This window comes from Limulus polyphemus, unplaced genomic scaffold (genome assembly GCF_000517525.1).
Source record: "Limulus polyphemus unplaced genomic scaffold, Limulus_polyphemus-2.1.2 Scaffold3051, whole genome shotgun sequence".
Classification (NCBI taxonomy): domain Eukaryota; kingdom Metazoa; phylum Arthropoda; class Merostomata; order Xiphosura; family Limulidae; genus Limulus; species Limulus polyphemus.
The window spans coordinates 69,723-86,896 of NW_013668661.1; the positions used below are offsets into that span (position 1 = coordinate 69,723).

General features: G+C 37.8%; 1 protein-coding gene across 1 annotated transcript in view; it reads left to right on the plus strand.

Moving 5' to 3' along the window:
* The window catches only part of LOC106468551 (receptor-type tyrosine-protein phosphatase mu-like), a gene marked incomplete at its 3' end in the record, with an annotated part of 105,953 nt that overhangs the window by 55,994 nt on the left and 32,785 nt on the right, over positions 1-17,174 (plus strand). The window contains exons 13-16 of the mRNA XM_013928984.2: positions 107-229; positions 1,832-2,079; positions 8,398-8,467; positions 9,968-10,074. Coding sequence (XP_013784438.1) covers positions 107-229; positions 1,832-2,079; positions 8,398-8,467; positions 9,968-10,074 — 548 coding nt within the window. The remainder of the gene's footprint in view (positions 1-106; positions 230-1,831; positions 2,080-8,397; positions 8,468-9,967; positions 10,075-17,174) is intronic.

Genomic DNA, 17,174 nt, shown 5'->3' on the forward strand with positions numbered 1-17,174 from the left:
TCATGTTTATGATATTATGTCTTGTTTACAAGGCCTTTTTTTATTTATAAATTGGGATTTGTATAATTATAAAACAAAATGAATGTTCTTTCTTTTATTTTTGTAGGAACTACTGCACGTCTAACAGGACTTGTGCCTTTTGAAACGTATACTTTTGTTGTTCGAGGATATACTAAAGTTGGTGCTGGACCTTTCTCAAACAAAATATTTCAGAAAACTGCAGATGATGGTAAGTTTCATATGTCATCTAAAAAAAGATTGATATTCTTCTTGCATGCTAGAACTATGTTATTTAAATATGTTTTTCACAGTTCTCCTATGTATGAATTATTACAAAAATCATAATGTTGTCAAAAAGCTGTAATATATTATATATTAAGAAAAAAAAATATATATATGTTATATATTAAAAAAATTAGCCAAGTGCTTAGATATTGGTAGTAAGTAAGGGAATCTCAAAATAAATGAGATGGTGAAGTTGGGGTGAAATATACTAGGTTCAGAGAGCATTGTGGTTTTTGGTAAATTATGAATTAAGAACAAAAAAAAAGTCAAACATTTTAAGCAAAACATATTTTATAAACTCAATCAGAAATTTAATACAAAAATTAAATAATATGCAGGAAAATTAAACCTCAACATGCATGCTACCATGCCGAATACCCCAAGAAATGTCTAATTAGAATTACAGCTCAACAGTATTGCACATATTCCTTTATTTCTTCAAAATACAGAAATCATTTAAAAATATATGAAATGCTTCAAAGTTAATGCTTTGACCACATAGTTTAAAATGCAAACCAGTATTGTCAAAGTTACATACATCAAAATTAATCTTGCCAGATGGTAAATGTTTTTTCATAATTAACTTCATTGCCAACAAAGCATCCAAATAACATAAAATGATTTTAATAAATTATTCTGGCCACCCATAAACTACAAATAAACCTACGTTCAAACTACTCAAAAGCCTCTGTCTCCAGCTATTTTATGGGGATTTTACAAATAAAAGCCAGCAATATTCTTTTACTATATCAAAAGGAAATAGGTGACAAAAGTTAGTATTTGTGGGTTAATGCCACAATTTGAGTATACCTTGGAACGAATTTTGACAGTAAGCTCTCAAGTTTTTTACATGGAATAAAAGTCACTAGTATCCTATATACATATATTAGTATCAATTTACAGAAGTTACTAAACTTAAAATATAGTCAGGTTGACATTGGTAGTAAGAAACACAGTCAATTTTATTCAAGCTCATGTTTTGTGAGTTACACATGCACATCATGATCTTTACCAAGGAGCCAAAATAATAACTAACTGATATGTAAGCCATTCATACAAACCATGGTGTACATAAATTCACACTTATGTCATTATATTTGCATGTAATTATTGTACGAAGTGAAAATGTACATGTTCTCCCAAATTACCATTGTTTTACTGATGTGTTAAGTAATGTGGTATTTTTAGGATGTATAAGCTACTCCCAAATGTTTTACAAAATCAACATACTGTTAAGAAATAAATTATAACGGTTATTGTATTAGTTGAAAAGTGCTTTAACTCATTTTGAGTACACCTTAATTTATTATAGAGCTATTACCTTGTTAGAACTTTGTTCTTGTTTCCATGTTTTTAACAATGAAATCACCTTTCTGTGCTGCATGTTACATTCTAATTTATTATTGTTGTATCACCTTCTTAGAGCTTTGTAGCATCAGCTTTCTGTGCTATGTGTTATGCTTTAATTTATTATTGTTCTGTCACCTTATTATAGCTGAAATTTACATTCTAAAATATAAATTATGACACCATTATTGTTTTTCAGTACCACCAGCACCATCATTGTTACTTGTTGAAAAAAGCGATCGACATATGACACTGAGAATAAAACCACCTAACCCAGCATATGGCGTGATTCTACAATATAATTTATCGTACTCGACTGCAGAAAACCAATCTTATGACACAAGATTTCTCTTGATCAACAGCATGGTTCAAAATGATAATGATACTGGTGCCAGCAAAATTTATCAGCTGCAAAATTTGCTACCATATACCCAATATTTTATCAAGGTAGATAAAAAAATAAAATAAAAGATAAATATTGTCATAATACTGCATTAAAGTGAAATTTATGTATAGAATGAACATAAAGAAAAGCATATGGTATTGTTATCATTGAAATGTGAAAATTTTATGCCAGATATATATTGCTATATGTAAAAACATCCAGTTCACAATTCAGTCATTTTACATAAAATAATCATTTGCCAAGATTATATTTATTTTCGATACAATATGTTGCTTTCTCTCATAAAAAGCTTTCTCCACTTATACTGCCGTCTATCGGTGCAAATTTTCACTCGCCACTAGCCTTGATACTCCCACTTACCCTCGCATATGTTAACATGAAATATCTTCATACTAACATGCAAATAATTATGTAGGATCTCTACACCAATAGGAGTGCAACACCACCCCTATCGTAACTAGTGCCCTCCCTAATCTTGCAGCTGTTAATTATTCTCGATTGGCAGTCTTATTGAATAGACGTGTTTTCACACGTGGTTTCATTAACTTATCCAAAAATTTTTACTTTGTTAATTTTTCTACTTCAGTAACATTGTTACTTACTGTTTTCATTTTCTTTCATGAACAGTTATGAATTATTTTATTTATCTTTTCTCCTCTTTGGATTTCAAGAGTTATGCACTCGCAGTTTCAGGTGGTCACGACTACAACTGCTGTTACTGCTGCGTCAGAATTACTGACGATGTCCAATGGATCAGAACTATGATTCTCGGCCCGTGCAGTGACGGCTCTAGGTCAGTCTGGAGTTGACCAATTTCATGTAACACTCATAACAAACTGATGATTGTCCTATCATACCTGCTCAGGGTTTCAGTGATTGAGAAGAAGTGGATTTGGACAGCCTTTTTCCTCCTCCTGAATTTGCTTCTCAGTTGCATGTCATTTCAGGGTTCTTGTTCAGAACTCCTTCCCCTTTTGTGGAATTGATTATTCAGGTATGTTATGTTTTATCCTTATCTTCAGTTTCTTATAGTTCCACCCTACCCTTCTCGAAGACAAGCCTTTGGGTCATTATTTAGTATTTCCTCCTTCCCTGGGTATTGGTGCTCATGCGAGTCATTTTGGAGAGCATTTGCATTTGAGGGTTTGTATGCCTCAACCACACGTACTCTGGATTATCATGCTTTTGCGTATCAACGTTCTAACTTCCCTCAATAGGGCTCACAGCATTTGGTGTTGCTTCTTCCTTTGTGGAGATCAGATTATAATATTTCTTTTACCTTTTCCAGTAATCGTCAGAGCCAGTGGGAGCTGGACTCCTTCAATCTGCTCACGTTTCAAAGCCCTTGGCAGTCGATCCATGGGCTCTGAAAGTCGTTTCAGTAAGTCTGTTCTTTTACTTTAATTCATCAATCCCATTTTCTCACACTCCTGTCTCCTTCCCTTCTACTCCGGATCCTGTTTCTTGCCAGCATCTTTAGGAGGTGGTTCAGGACTTACTCCATAAGGGTGCCATCAAATGAGGAGATCCATCTCATCCACGACAGGATTTTATTCTCTTCTGTTTATTGTTCTCAAACTCTCAGGGAATTGGTGCACTATCATCATTTTATCGTCTTTAAACTGCTTCCATGTCAATTCTCACGTTCGCCATGTAGTGGTACTTAGCTCTTCATTGAGTTTTCACTACAGGTTCATGGGTGAAGAAGGTCGAGGTGTTGAACGTATATCTTCATATCCCCATCTCCTCTGCATCCAGACAGTATCACTTTGTTTATCATGGGTGTATGTTTTAGTTTCAAGCACTTCTGTTCAGACTTGCCTCAGCTTCCTATGTATTCTGTCAAGTGGTCTGGGCTTTTGTCCACCTGATTCATTCTATGGGACATCTGGCTGCTTCTTGGCTCCTCACAAGATGACTAATTCCCACATACTCAGTTTATTCTCCAGGAAATTGTCAGGGTGGGTTGGCTTGTCCAAGTGTAAAAGTTTTCTCTCACACCCACACAATATTTGATTCATCTTGGGGTGTTTTGTAACTCCCTTCTCTTTCAGAAACACCTGCTCAACTTCAGTCGAGAGCTATGGAACATCTCATATGCAGCATTTCATCCTCTCTTTCTCCTACTATGTGAGAGAGTTTTCTCTCTCTTTTGGAGACATGGGCTTCTCTCAAAACTCTCATTCTTCTTGGTTGCACCCACATGCATCATTGTCAGTGGGTTTTGATGGACAAATGGAGCCTTGTTCAAGATCCCTTAGATGCCCTCTTACCCTTACCCTCCCTTACAGACTGGTGGTTGGATTGGAACTAATAGGTGTTTCTCTACCTCCTCCTCATCTGGAATGTCTCCCTTTATGGATGCTTCTCTTTCTGGTTAGGAGGGGGACATGTCTCGACACTCAGGAAATTTCAAGGAGATGGTCTCTTTCTGAGTCCTCTCTCAATATCAATCTCTTGGAACTTCTTGCTGTTCTTCGGGCTTTACTTCACTTCTGATGGGCTCTTTGAAGCTGGTTGGTGATAATCCACTCTGACAATTCAACAATAGTCTCTTACATCACCAGGCAAGAGGCACTTAGGTGACAGACTTCTCTTTTCACACATTGGCTCTTCTGTATTGGGCCCACTGCCATCATATCACTTCGTTGGCGTGTCATATTCTGGATGCCTTGATTCTCTTTGCAGATTGGTTATCCCATCACGACAAAATTCACCCTATGGAATGGTCTTCAGATCCTCACGTTTTTTGGGAGTGGGGTGTCTTAGATTTGGATGCTTTTGCCTTTCTGCTCAATACACAACTTCCCTGATTTTGGTCTCCTATTCCTCATCCTCTGGTGGGAGCAGTCGATGCTCTCAGTCAGGTTTGGACAGATTGGTACTTATATGCATCTCCTCCCATGTGTCTTTGCCATATTTCAGACCACTCCATGTAATGTTCTGCTGGTGGCTATATTGGCCAGCTTATACATTGTTTCCACTGCAGTGCCAGTTTTTGGTGTTGCCTCCCCTTTTCTCTTACTTTGTCTCTGCTACTTCTCCTTCAGCTCCATATGTAGGTTTTTTCTGGTTCCTCACCTGAAGATCCAGACTTTTGCTGATAACTTTCTTCATTTCCCATCCTGTTCATACTTCTTCCATGGCAGTTTACCAATATAAGTGGTATAGGTACTGCTGTTGATCTGTGCATATGGGCTATAGTCCTTCCCATACTACTGTTCCTCACATACTGTCCTTTTTGCTTATGGCTTTTTGAATGGGGCCTTTCAGTTTCCTCTGTTGTGGGCAGCATTCTCTACCATGTTTTGGTTTATCAAATCTGCTTGTGTTTTCCAGTTGCCAGTCTTGTTATTTTGTTCTTTCCACTTTTCCCATCCTACTTCCTAAGTGGCTCCTCAATGTGGTCCTCCATGCTTTTCCCCATCCTTTCCTTGAAGTCCCTGTTCCTGCTCTTGTTGACATGCAGACATCATCGTTCTTTTGTGTTCATGATTATTGTTCATCATATTTTGTTTCATACTTCCTTTGTTCTCCTCTTTCCTGATTGTTCCTTTATGCCCAAGACTTTGGCTACTTGAGAAGGTAGTTCTACCTTCACACTCATTTCCCTTCCCTTCATTTCCCACCTTTATGACCATTTCAATCCTACCCATTTCCTATGACTGTTCAGGGCTCTCTAATGGTTTGCCTGGCATTTTTTTGCTTTCTCTTGATAATTGTTGCCTTTTTCATATTTTCTTGCCATCCAATTTGTCACCTTACCTTGTCCCTGACAGCACATTTCCATCTTCCCTTGGAGGACATCATCAGTGCTATAACTGTTTTTCTGTGGGTGGTAAGTATTCCAGTCCTTTTGTTTGCAGGGTCCTTTCTTTCATGTTTGGATCCTGCTCTGTGACGAGTGTTGTCTGACCAGGTATACTTAATCTTAAGTCTGCACTTTATGACCTGTGAGCATATATCATGCCAGACGACTGTGACTTTGAGGTTCTTCCTACCACGGACCTGATGTACAATTCCAGATGCTACCAGGTGTTGAATTATCAACTTTGTCAACATGTTCTCTCTGCTATCAAAATACCATGTCATAACACATATCCAGGTCATATTATGCCCACCGTTGAGATGGGGTGTTTGGCAGGACTGCTTGTAGGTATACCTCACAGTTGTTTGCTTCATAGATATGTTCATCCTGAACCATACACTCATGGACTAACATGAGTAAAGCAAATTTGGGTCACTGCCCATCTCTGATGATCTATGGTATTTTACACTTATCCTACCATGGACCTGATGCATAATTCTAGATACTGCCAGGTGTTTGATGATGCACTCCATCAGTGTGTTTATTCTGCTTTTCAAGATGGGGTATCATGGACACCCATTGCATTAATTCATTCCCTACTTCTTCTAGTGGAGTATGGGAATCCTTGCCACTTACCAGTTCTTAGCCACTGGGGTGGTGGATCATGGAGGCTTATCCTCCTGAGTGTGCACAATACCAATCAGTTGAGAGTAGGGTGGTGGCATTCTGCTGGTGTAGATGGTGTGATGCTTTTCCTACCGTGGTCTTGATGTATAATTCCAGATGCCACCAGGTATTGGTTGTAGCATTCCATCATATATATATATTGTAATTTGCCCCTCTGGCTGAGGCACCCTCCTTCATACCGTCTGCCAGTTCCTGGGGATCGGGTGTTTGTTTGAGCCAGACCAGCCATGTAAGTCCTCACATGTGTTTGGATGGTTACTCTCTTCCTACCATGGACTGGATGATAAATTCCCTATACTGCCAGGTTTTGGACTGGAGATATATCCCATATTGCCATCCCTCTTCCTACCATCTGCTGGATGTCAATTCCTGGTGGACCTGGTGTTGGTTGTAGGTGGATGATACACATGAATTCCTGGATATGTAAAGTTGGTTACCCTCTTTCTACCACAGACTGGATGAAACATTCCCAAAGCCACCAGGTTTTAGACTGTAGATGTACACTCACTTGTGCCCTCCCACTTTCTACCATCTGCTGGACATAGGTTCCTGGTATATCTGGTGTTAGTTGTGTTAGAGGTGTGTGCCTGTGGTGGTGAGTTATCGGTATGGGAGCTTCTCTTCCCTGTCAGTACCTGTTCTTGAGGTAAAAGATAGAGGTCGCTACCACAGAACTGATGTACAATTCCAGATTTTGCCATGGGTTGGTCAAGGTCAAATTCCTATTTATGGTCTGTTATGCCTCAGCCACTCTACACTAATGGGGGGGTCCCATTATTTCTGTAACTTTTCTTGGGGTCCCTCCATTGTTTCTGCCCATTAGTTGACACATTACTAATGGTCAAAGAGTAAACTTGGCTCAGAAGTGGCATGGTCTACCATGGGTGTGTTGTTTTTAGTTCCTTTTTACACCCCATGGTTTTCCTTTGGCCAATTCTTAAAGGGGAATCATCTTCTCAACAGCCCTCCACCTGTTCAATGTAAGATTTTAGGTTTTTGTGAGAAGAGGTAAGATATTGTATTGGAAGTTAACATTTTCTTAAACTGAAAATGTATTTCCAATAGATACTAAACTCTCTCATATTTCCTATCCATCCTTCCAACTTCTTGTGTGGTTTGTTGTGATCTGACCAATCTCGAAGTGGTTAACAGCTGCAAGATTAGAGAGGATGCTCGTTTCGATAGGGGTAGTATCACACTCCTATTGGTGGTGGGTTGCTGCATAAACATTTGCCTGTTAATATATAGATATCTCATGTTAACATATGTGAGGGTAAATAGGAGTATCAAGGCTAGTGTTGAGTGAAAATTTGCACCAACAAAGGACAGTATAAGTAGAGAAAGCTTTTTGTGAGAAGAGATAAGTATCTATCAGAAATATATTTTCAGTTTAAGAAAATTTTAATTTTTATTGCTCTGATAATTAAGTCTTTGTAGAAACTGATTTTTCTTTGGTTTTCTCCTAATATCTGTTTTAATCCTAAGATTTTAAATGAAATCTTGAAAATAAAGAAATCCTTATATCTTCTTAAAGAAATTAGAATATAACCTTAGAAAAAAAGCATTTAAACAATGAGAAATTTTATTATAAATGTCTTCAAAAAAGTTCTACAAAACTAGAAAAATAATTCCTGAACATAATTTCAAGAAAAAAAGTTGTATATAATTGTAGAAAAAAATTATAATGTAGAAAACATTGAAAAATTTATAGTATTAATAGTTACATCAAGAGCCAGCAAGAACAATAATTTTGGCCTGTGTAGAATATAATTTACTCAAACATAATTTTATTATTGTAACTGATGAAAATTACAGAACTTTCCTTGATTTCAGTTTTTATTTTTTGTTGTTTCCTTTTATAAAGACTCAAGCATCTACCAGAGTTGGCTGGGGTTACTGGAGTGAAACTGTTACTGTTCTTACTGAGGAGAGCTGTAAGTAGATAAAAACTGAATTATCCTTACTATATATTTTTGGTATAAGCAACTTCTGGGTGTGAATTATTTATGTAGAAGTTTTCTTTCCAAACAATGGTTGGAAGATCTAGCACTTACAAAAAAATGCCCTGCAAAGTACTTATATTTGTATTTTTTCCCTTTTAACAAGTTTTTTAACCTTGGTTTATCTACTTAATCAAAAAAAATGTTCAGGTATTTTGTGTTAGTTAAATGATTATATTTTGTATATAGTTCATTAAATCTATCACTACACATAGGTCAAAGTGTGTATGTCACAAATGTATAGAGTTACATTCAAACCCCCAGTGGCACAGCGGTATGTCCGCGGACTTACAATGCTAGAAACCGAATTTCAATACCCGTGGCGGGCAGAGCACAGATAGCCCTTTGAGTAGCTTTGTGCTTAACTACAAAAAAAGTTACATTCAATTTGTAATTAAACTACTTTATTGTCATTGTATATAAATGAACTTTGCATTAAAACATAGTTAATAAATCACGTTTTAATATTATGTAGGTTTTAAGTTCTTATTTTTATTAAGAAATATTTTTAAAAATCCTCAATCTCCCCTAGTATGATAATTGTGACATTTGTTCTCAAGGTCTTCCCTCTACTCTACTCAGAAGTATGGAAATTAACACAAATTACTCATTATAATATATATATATATATATATCACTAAGGCAGAGCATAATTTTATAAACTTCCATCTTATTTGTTTACAGAGTCATAAACTAGAAAATCAGACTCATTTGTCATGTCCACCTGTCTTTCACAAATTGCCAGTAGTTTCTTTTTGACCTTTTATACTATATTATTTATAACCAATAAAAAGCCAAAGTTAACAAAGTCTACCAAATGATGTATTATATTACATTGTTTTCTGTACAGAATATTATCTATTCATCTTCAGTTTGAAAGTTTTTCTTGAAATTCATCAAATTGTTTGGATATTTTCATATAATTCATCAAATAGTTTGTATATTTTGTTATTTAGAAGTTCAGTATGTTATAATAAAATAATTTTGGAGCTTCGTCATGTCGTTTACAGTCTATGTCTCTTTGTCTAACCATATTTTGTTTTATGGCTCTACGTCTTGACATAGCAATCAATTTTAGATGGCATTACACTATCTATGAAATGCTAGACAATATTAAAATGAAAATCAGATACATGCTGCTCCATAGCAACTTTACATCAGCTATGGTTTTTAAGTGACTTGCTGATTTGCATATTAAAAGTAATTTAAATGTAATGTACTCAACCATTTGTAGTTCATGAGCAACTTTTATCAATTTGTTAGATATTTTGTATACGATCATCAATTGGTTTTGTTTACTTTATTTCACTTCCGGTTTCTCTGTATCTTTTTTTGGTTTTATAAACCAGAAGGTTTTGCACTCATGTAAGAATATGAAGTCTTTTGACTTTTTTAATGCATGATCATATCTTAATTCATCTTTATATATTTCAGTGCCTGGACCTCCTACACAGATTAAACTGGTATCGAGGACAAATAGTAGCATAGAAATTTCATGGGCCCCACCTAATAAACCTAATGGTATCATTACAATGTATCAGGTGAGTTTAAACTATTTTATAGTATATAATATCCTTACTTGGGTAGCTATTCCACTTCTAGTTTCCTTGTGTATATAAGGCACCCCATTAGTAATGAACTTTCTTAGGGTATTGCCCTTATAGTAGACTTGTTAAAAGTGTTGCCTCATATTGTATTATTGTGAGATGCTACTATTTATAGCAGACTTTAATGTTTTTTTTAACTTATAATAAGTCACTTCTAATAGTCGTGTTAGGATCCCGCTCCTATTGAATAGGAACTTTTGGGGGGCAAAACAAGACATCTTATACTCACATGTAATTTTAAAATGACTCATTATTTCCACCAAATTTTAGCATGCTAAATTACATTCAGCCAATATTGGGTTTTAAAAAGTACTTTGTATTGAGTTTTGAAACTCTATAGTACTCAGAAGGTTTTCGACCATTGTAGCATATCTAGCAATTTTTGTTTGGTGGGTGGGGGAATAACAAGTCACTTTAAAAACAGATTGATGATCAATTGACAAAAGCATGAACTTACCAAGACATCAACCAAAGCAATTCTCCTGTTCGATTTTAAGCAAGCATTAACCTTGTATTTAGAAACTTAGTAACAAACCTGTCAACAACATCAAGATCAATGGAAAGAGTACAGTCTCTGTGCATGCTAATTACTGTTAGAATCTTCAGTCTCTTATCTGCCATATTGGTTCTAAGGTGACTTTTGATCAGTTTTAGTTTGCTGAAGCTCATTCATAGCCAGCCATGCTAGCTGGGAGAGTTATTGCTATTTTTATAAACTTGTAAAGTTCAGTGAAAACCATAGATAGGGGTTTGAGATGTTCTGCAAATTCCTCGACTGTTCCAAACGTTTCATATGAACACTCGTTCATTCTCTTAGCTTGCTTCATTTCCATTTGTAGGTCTTCAAGATTCCATGTATAATGGACTGCAAGATGTTTATTAGTCTCAAAATCGAGGAATTTTTTTCAGATTTGGGCTCAATTGCTGTAAAGGAGCAGAGCATTAGGAAATTTTCCCCACTGAATCGTTTCTTTAGTTCTCCAAGAAAACTATCAATGGCTGGAAACAAAATGGCTCATTTAATATCAGATCAATCTGTTATGGCATCCTGCTTCCAAAGTATGGTTAGAACTACAAAGTCACCCATGTTTGATGGCATTTAGGTCATTTCTGTTAATAATATCATAAGAACATTGAAAATAATGTGCAGTTTCCTTATCTCACCTGTAGTTTGCAACTCTGCTATAAGACTCTCAATGAAATCTGCTGCTTTCCAGTTATCTAACTTGGAACTTTGCAGCATATCTGATGCTCCTTTTGCTTCATGTGAGATGTCATTCATAAACAACATACAGTATAGGAATGTCTGGTCAAGTTGCACCAAAATGGATCAGCATTTAATGCATGGTCTCGATTGCTGTCACTTATGTCAACATGCTGTAGAAATTTAATAAAACAGTCAAACTGTGCTACAATTTCACATAAAGCACACATCTGGCAAGCCCATCAAGTTTCCAACTTTGTTTGGAATTCTACTGGCTTTTCATTTGGGTGCATATATTTTCTTATTTGGAAAGCAATCCATTGTGTGTGAACATTAGGACCACTTAAAAAAATTGTAACAAGTCTGAAGCATTGAGAAAAAGTCAGCCACAGGGGTAACTGATTTAACACTTTCTACGATGACCAAATTAAGATGATAAGCAAAACAGTGAATATAGATGGCTTGAGGTATGATTTGTTTAATTTCCTGTTGACCCGCTTAAATGGCAGTGACAGGTTTGTGACATCAAGTCTGATGTCCTTTAACTCTTTCAGAAAATATTTGGGCAACAATTTTGCATCGAGTTCATAAGTGACTTTAAAACCAAGAAATTCTTCAGGAACTTCTGAATCATTAAAGTACCAAACTCCTCTGCTTTTTTTTTTGGATAGGTCTTTAGTCTCATCAAATAAGATTGATAAGTACTGAGCTTATCTTATTTCTTCTTTTATTTTGTCCAAAATTATATCACTGAGGATATCCAAAATCACATCTTGTATACTGTGGTAAGTATATTTGGCATTTTTAGGTCCTTCACACAATTGTTCATTTAAGATCTGGGTAACATCTTTAAGAAGTTTAATATTTCCAAAAAGTTTCCTTTATTTTCAGCTATGTCTCTTTCATGATGACCCCTCTGAGCTATGTTTTAGTCAGCTGTAAGCCTCAATATATTTGCACGTATTTTGATCTATTCTCTATGTTTTCCACAATCAGCTGGCGAGCTTTCAGAAAGCTTTGATTCTAAATAAACATTATATTTGCATGCATTGTTGAAATGTGTATCAGACTGCTTGTGTTTGAGAAGTTTATTATTTTTTGGAGATTCACCCATGCACTTTTTCCATGTATTGAACCCTTCAGACACCTAAGCTTGCTCATCTTGATATTTAGCACCTGTAGTAAAATAAAAACAAATAAAACGATAAACTTTCTCATTAGAATTTGAATATTAAAGTCAAGGATATGCTTTATACCATTTAGGTACGAATTTTCGTCTATGAGTCTTTGGAAAGCAGAAGGGCTCATTAAGACCAGGTTGAATTGGTTCATTGTCAGGCGTTTGAGATATGTCAGGTGGACCACCTAATTCAAGAGTGGTCTAGGCAGAGTTGATTTTCCACTGCTGATGCTCAGCTCCTGTATTTCTCCAGTGCTAGCAGGTTTGCCCAATATATCTTCATGTTCTTGATCAGAAGTATCCACACTGTTGCTTTGGTTCAATAATCTATCCTCTGTTGGCTCTTCAGGTATGACTATTTCATCTTTAGTCATTTGGCGCTTCTTGCTTGGTCCACCTGTCTCCTTGATAGATTCATCTTCTGGGAATCCTGTGGTTTTGCAAAATTTTCTGATATCCATTTTCTCAATAGTAAGACTTTATGTGTCTACATGTGTTTGTGGAACACCAGCTTCATGTAATAATTAACAACAGTAAAATGCATAATTTAAAGATACCCATGACCTCTTGAGCAAGAAACTTGAAAAATAACCTTGTAACAAGTACTGAGACACAAAGTAAAAGTGCAGAAGATAGCTTGGTACACTACGAGCCTGTGCTTGTCACAATTGCTTACCGCAAAACCAGTATGAAGACCTTATTTATCAATGTTTTAAGAAATGTAGGCCTAGGTCTCTTTTTAACCCTTTTTGGGGAGCAGTATAATATTGTCATCACTCAGGGAAAGTGTAATATATATATATATATGGCCTTCCATCTTAATTAGTTTCAAAGCTATCAAATAGAAAATCAGACCCCTCTTGCCATACCCACCTCTCAGTCCTTCCTTTTAGAACTTGCCAATTGTTTTCTCTGATTTTTAATCCTATTGTTATGTATAACCAATAGAAAAACAAGAGTTCTGCCTTTGAAATGGCATATTATTCTACTTTCTTTTTTTTCTCAACATACAATGTTTAGTTTTGGTTTTACTTTTGTTTCCACAGGAAACATATCGACCAGCTTTGCTTAGTTTCTAATGACATTTGTGGCATAGCTACAACACCAGAAAAATTGTGACAGTTATGAGACATTCTGCTTTTTGCATGTTATTGTGCTGTGTTCTTTCAAGCATTATTTAATTAAATAAATAATTATTTAGTGCAGAAGTACCATAAAAATGTAGGGTTAAAGGGAATACCTATTATTGTAGGATATATCTGGCTGATTTCTAGCATATAAGAAAAAACATCCCATAAAACATTTGTGCATCTGTGAACATGTTTTTTGTTATACATATTACATTTGCTCTATGTATATAGGATGAAATTTGGGGAGGCAAGAAAAAATTGGTGGGTAAATGCCCTCCTTGCCCCCTGTAATGTTGCTACTGTTCTACAACTTTTATTAACGTGGTCAATATATTTTAGTAATTGTTTTTTCAAAAGTTCACTTACTATTATAAACTTACTAGGGAGTTTGCTGCTCCCTGAAGTGAGCATAAGGTGCTTTAATCTGTATTAAAATTATTAGAGTGCTGTTCTTAGAAGTAAGCATAAACTTCTGTAATCTGTAGTAAAGTTATTGTAAGTTGCTCCTTGAAGTACCCCTCGAAGTGGATTCCTGTACGTGGTGAGGGGACCTCCCAGGGAAGGTTTTCTATTTTCAGTTACTTCCTCTGGGATCTAAACATCCACCCACTTGTTTGCCATGAGTGGCAACCCGTGAAGGAGAGGAGAGGATCCTGGTGGTTGAGTAGTGTCTGGGGCACTGCAACACACCACTATGGCCTTGAATTTCTGTAGACGGGTGGCCTTGGAGTGGCCTCCCCAGGGTCAATTGGCTGGTCCACTCAGGCTAGGGTCAACTGAGTACCAGTGTTGGGCATTCTCAAAGGGTGTTGTGGACATTGTGTCTGATGTTGGTGCTTGGGTATAGTGCTCACGAAACCCTGGCATTGCTGCAGTGTCCTTGTTTGACATTTTATTCTGTTCCCTCGTAGGACTCCATGGCGGGTGGGGTCAGTGGGCACTGAATCTTTCTCCTTAATTATGGATCCCCCAAGCCAAATAAAAAAATAGTAAAAACTCTGCTTATTGGTAAACGACCATGCCTAGAAGACTCTGAACAGCAGTCTCCACCACAAGATGGACCTCTACCTCGCTTTCTGATCTTGCATTCACTATCCGTTAAATCTTTAGGACAAATGTCTCCCTTTTTTATTCAGAAGGGCTTGCTGGCTCTTCAAAGTCAGTTAAGGAGCTCCGTTCTGGAGACATCTTGGTTGAAACATCCACAGCTAAGCACAGTGAACTCCTCTTGAATTCAAAGGCCATTGGGGATATACATTGAGATTACTCCCCATGCTTCCTTGAATTAGTCACGAGGAGTTATTGTTGAGAGGGACTTGAAGTCTATCCCCGAGTCAGAGATCCTTGCTGGTTTCTCCAACCAAGGAGTTTCAGCAGTTCGAAGGATCTCCAGTCGTCAAGATGATATTATGGCGCCGACCTCAGTTCTGATTTTGACATTTTCATTACCACGTCTACCTGCCGCTGTTAAGGAGGGTTATTTGAACTGTAAGGTACGGCCCTATATTCCCAACCCTCTCTGATGTTTTCAGTGCCAGCAGTTCGGTCATTTAAAGACATCTTGTCGTGGTTCTGTGTGATGTGTGCTCAGTGTGGTGGCAAGGACCATGATGCCTATGAATGCAAACTGGACCTTCACTGTGTTAATTGTAGTGGTTCCCACCCCTCTTACTTTTGGTCTTGCTCTAAGTGGGTGGAGGAGAGAGAGGTACAGCGTTTGAAGACTGTTCACAACATTTCTTATCCAGAGGCTCAGAAGGTATTGTCCCCTACTACATCTCAAACATATGCCACTGCACTATGCTCCACTGCCACAGTGGGAGTGCAGACAGACCTTTCCGTGCCTCCATCGGAGTCTTTTTCATGCCATGTGAGAGGTCTTCTACCCTCCATGGATAATAGAGTTGATAGTTCTATGTCTACTCCAATCTCTGTCCCCACTATTCCTTCCGGTGACTGCCTGGGTCAACCTCCTCGGGCACAAGCCTCTGGTGTCAGTGTGGGTCCTTCTTTGGCCTCTAAATGCAGGACGATCATTTGATCACATCCTCAGTCATTGGATTTTCACTCTGATGACAGAGATCTGCCCACTCAATCAAGGGCAGGATCCATGGAGGTCGATCAACCTCCGACTAGTAAAGAAAAATGGCGTTGTCATAAAACAAAGGGTTCTCCACCCTGTTCTCCTAAACCTACATAAAAATGGCCACTTTGATACAGTGGAACTGTCGAGGTTTTTGTTCTACTCTCGATGACATTAAGGCCTTGATTGACTCCTATCATCCCGTGTGTCTCTCCTTACAGGAAACATTTCTGAAACCTGCCGATACAGTCACTTTTCGGCAGTTTTCTTTGTACCGGAGTGACAGGTTGTGTGATGGACAGGTGCACGGAGGGGTAGCATTGCTGGTCGACCAGCATGTGCCCTCCTTATCTGTGTCACTCTATACACCCTTGGAGGCTGTAGCCATCCGTGTTTCCTTGGGTTGTACCATCACTGTTTGTTCTATCTACCTTTCTCCTGGGGAGACTTATGATCATTTGGACCTTGATGCTCTCATTGACCACTTGCCATCTCCATTTTTACTTCTGGGAGGCTTTAATGAACACAATCTCCTCTGGGGTGGTACTGATATTGATGGGAGGGGTCGTTCCATAGAGCGTATGCTCTCAGATCACAACCTTTCTTTCTTCAATACTGGAACATATACTCATTTTCATGCACCTAGTCAGTCTTTTACTGCCATTGATCTCTCGATTTGCTCCCCTTCACTTTTCACTCGCCTTTCTTGGATGATTGACAGTGACCCATGGGGCAGTGATCATTTTCCTATCATTATGAGGGAGGTTGGCCATGGTCGATGCCACCCGACCCTAGTGCCATGGTGGAAGCTGCACCAGGCTAACTGGCCATCTTTCACCTCTCTCTCTGAACTTGATCCTGCCTTCGTCTGTCTGCCATCAATAGACGACTGTGTGGTTGCGGTGACTGACTGTATTGTCCAGGCAGCTGCTCATTTTATTCCTAAGACCTCGACACGTTTTCCATGGTATCCTCGTCCATGGTGGAGTCCTGCCTACCAGGAGGCACAGAAAGCTCAAAAACGGGCCTGGGATACCTTTCGACAGTATCCTTCTCTTTCTAACTGCATTGTTTATCAGGGAGCCCATGCTCGGCAGGTTCAATGTCAAAGCCAAAAGGAGCCTTGGATTAAGTTCACTACTAGCATTTCTTCTACCACCAGTTCCAAAACTGTATGGGACAAGATTCGGAAAGTCACTGCGAGGTATGGCCAGGAAGTTGCTGATGTCCAGAGCATTGCTGAGGCTCTCGGCCACAGCTTTTTTCGTGCTTCTAGCACTTCTGTTTCTTCCCCTGCCTTTTTGGCCATCAAGTCTCGGCCAGAGTGATCGCCTCTTTCCTTTTGGGCTGATTGTCTCTATGATTATAATCGCCCCTTTACACTGGTGGAACTCACATTTGCTCTTCATCGGTCTGGTAGTACATCGGTCGGATCTG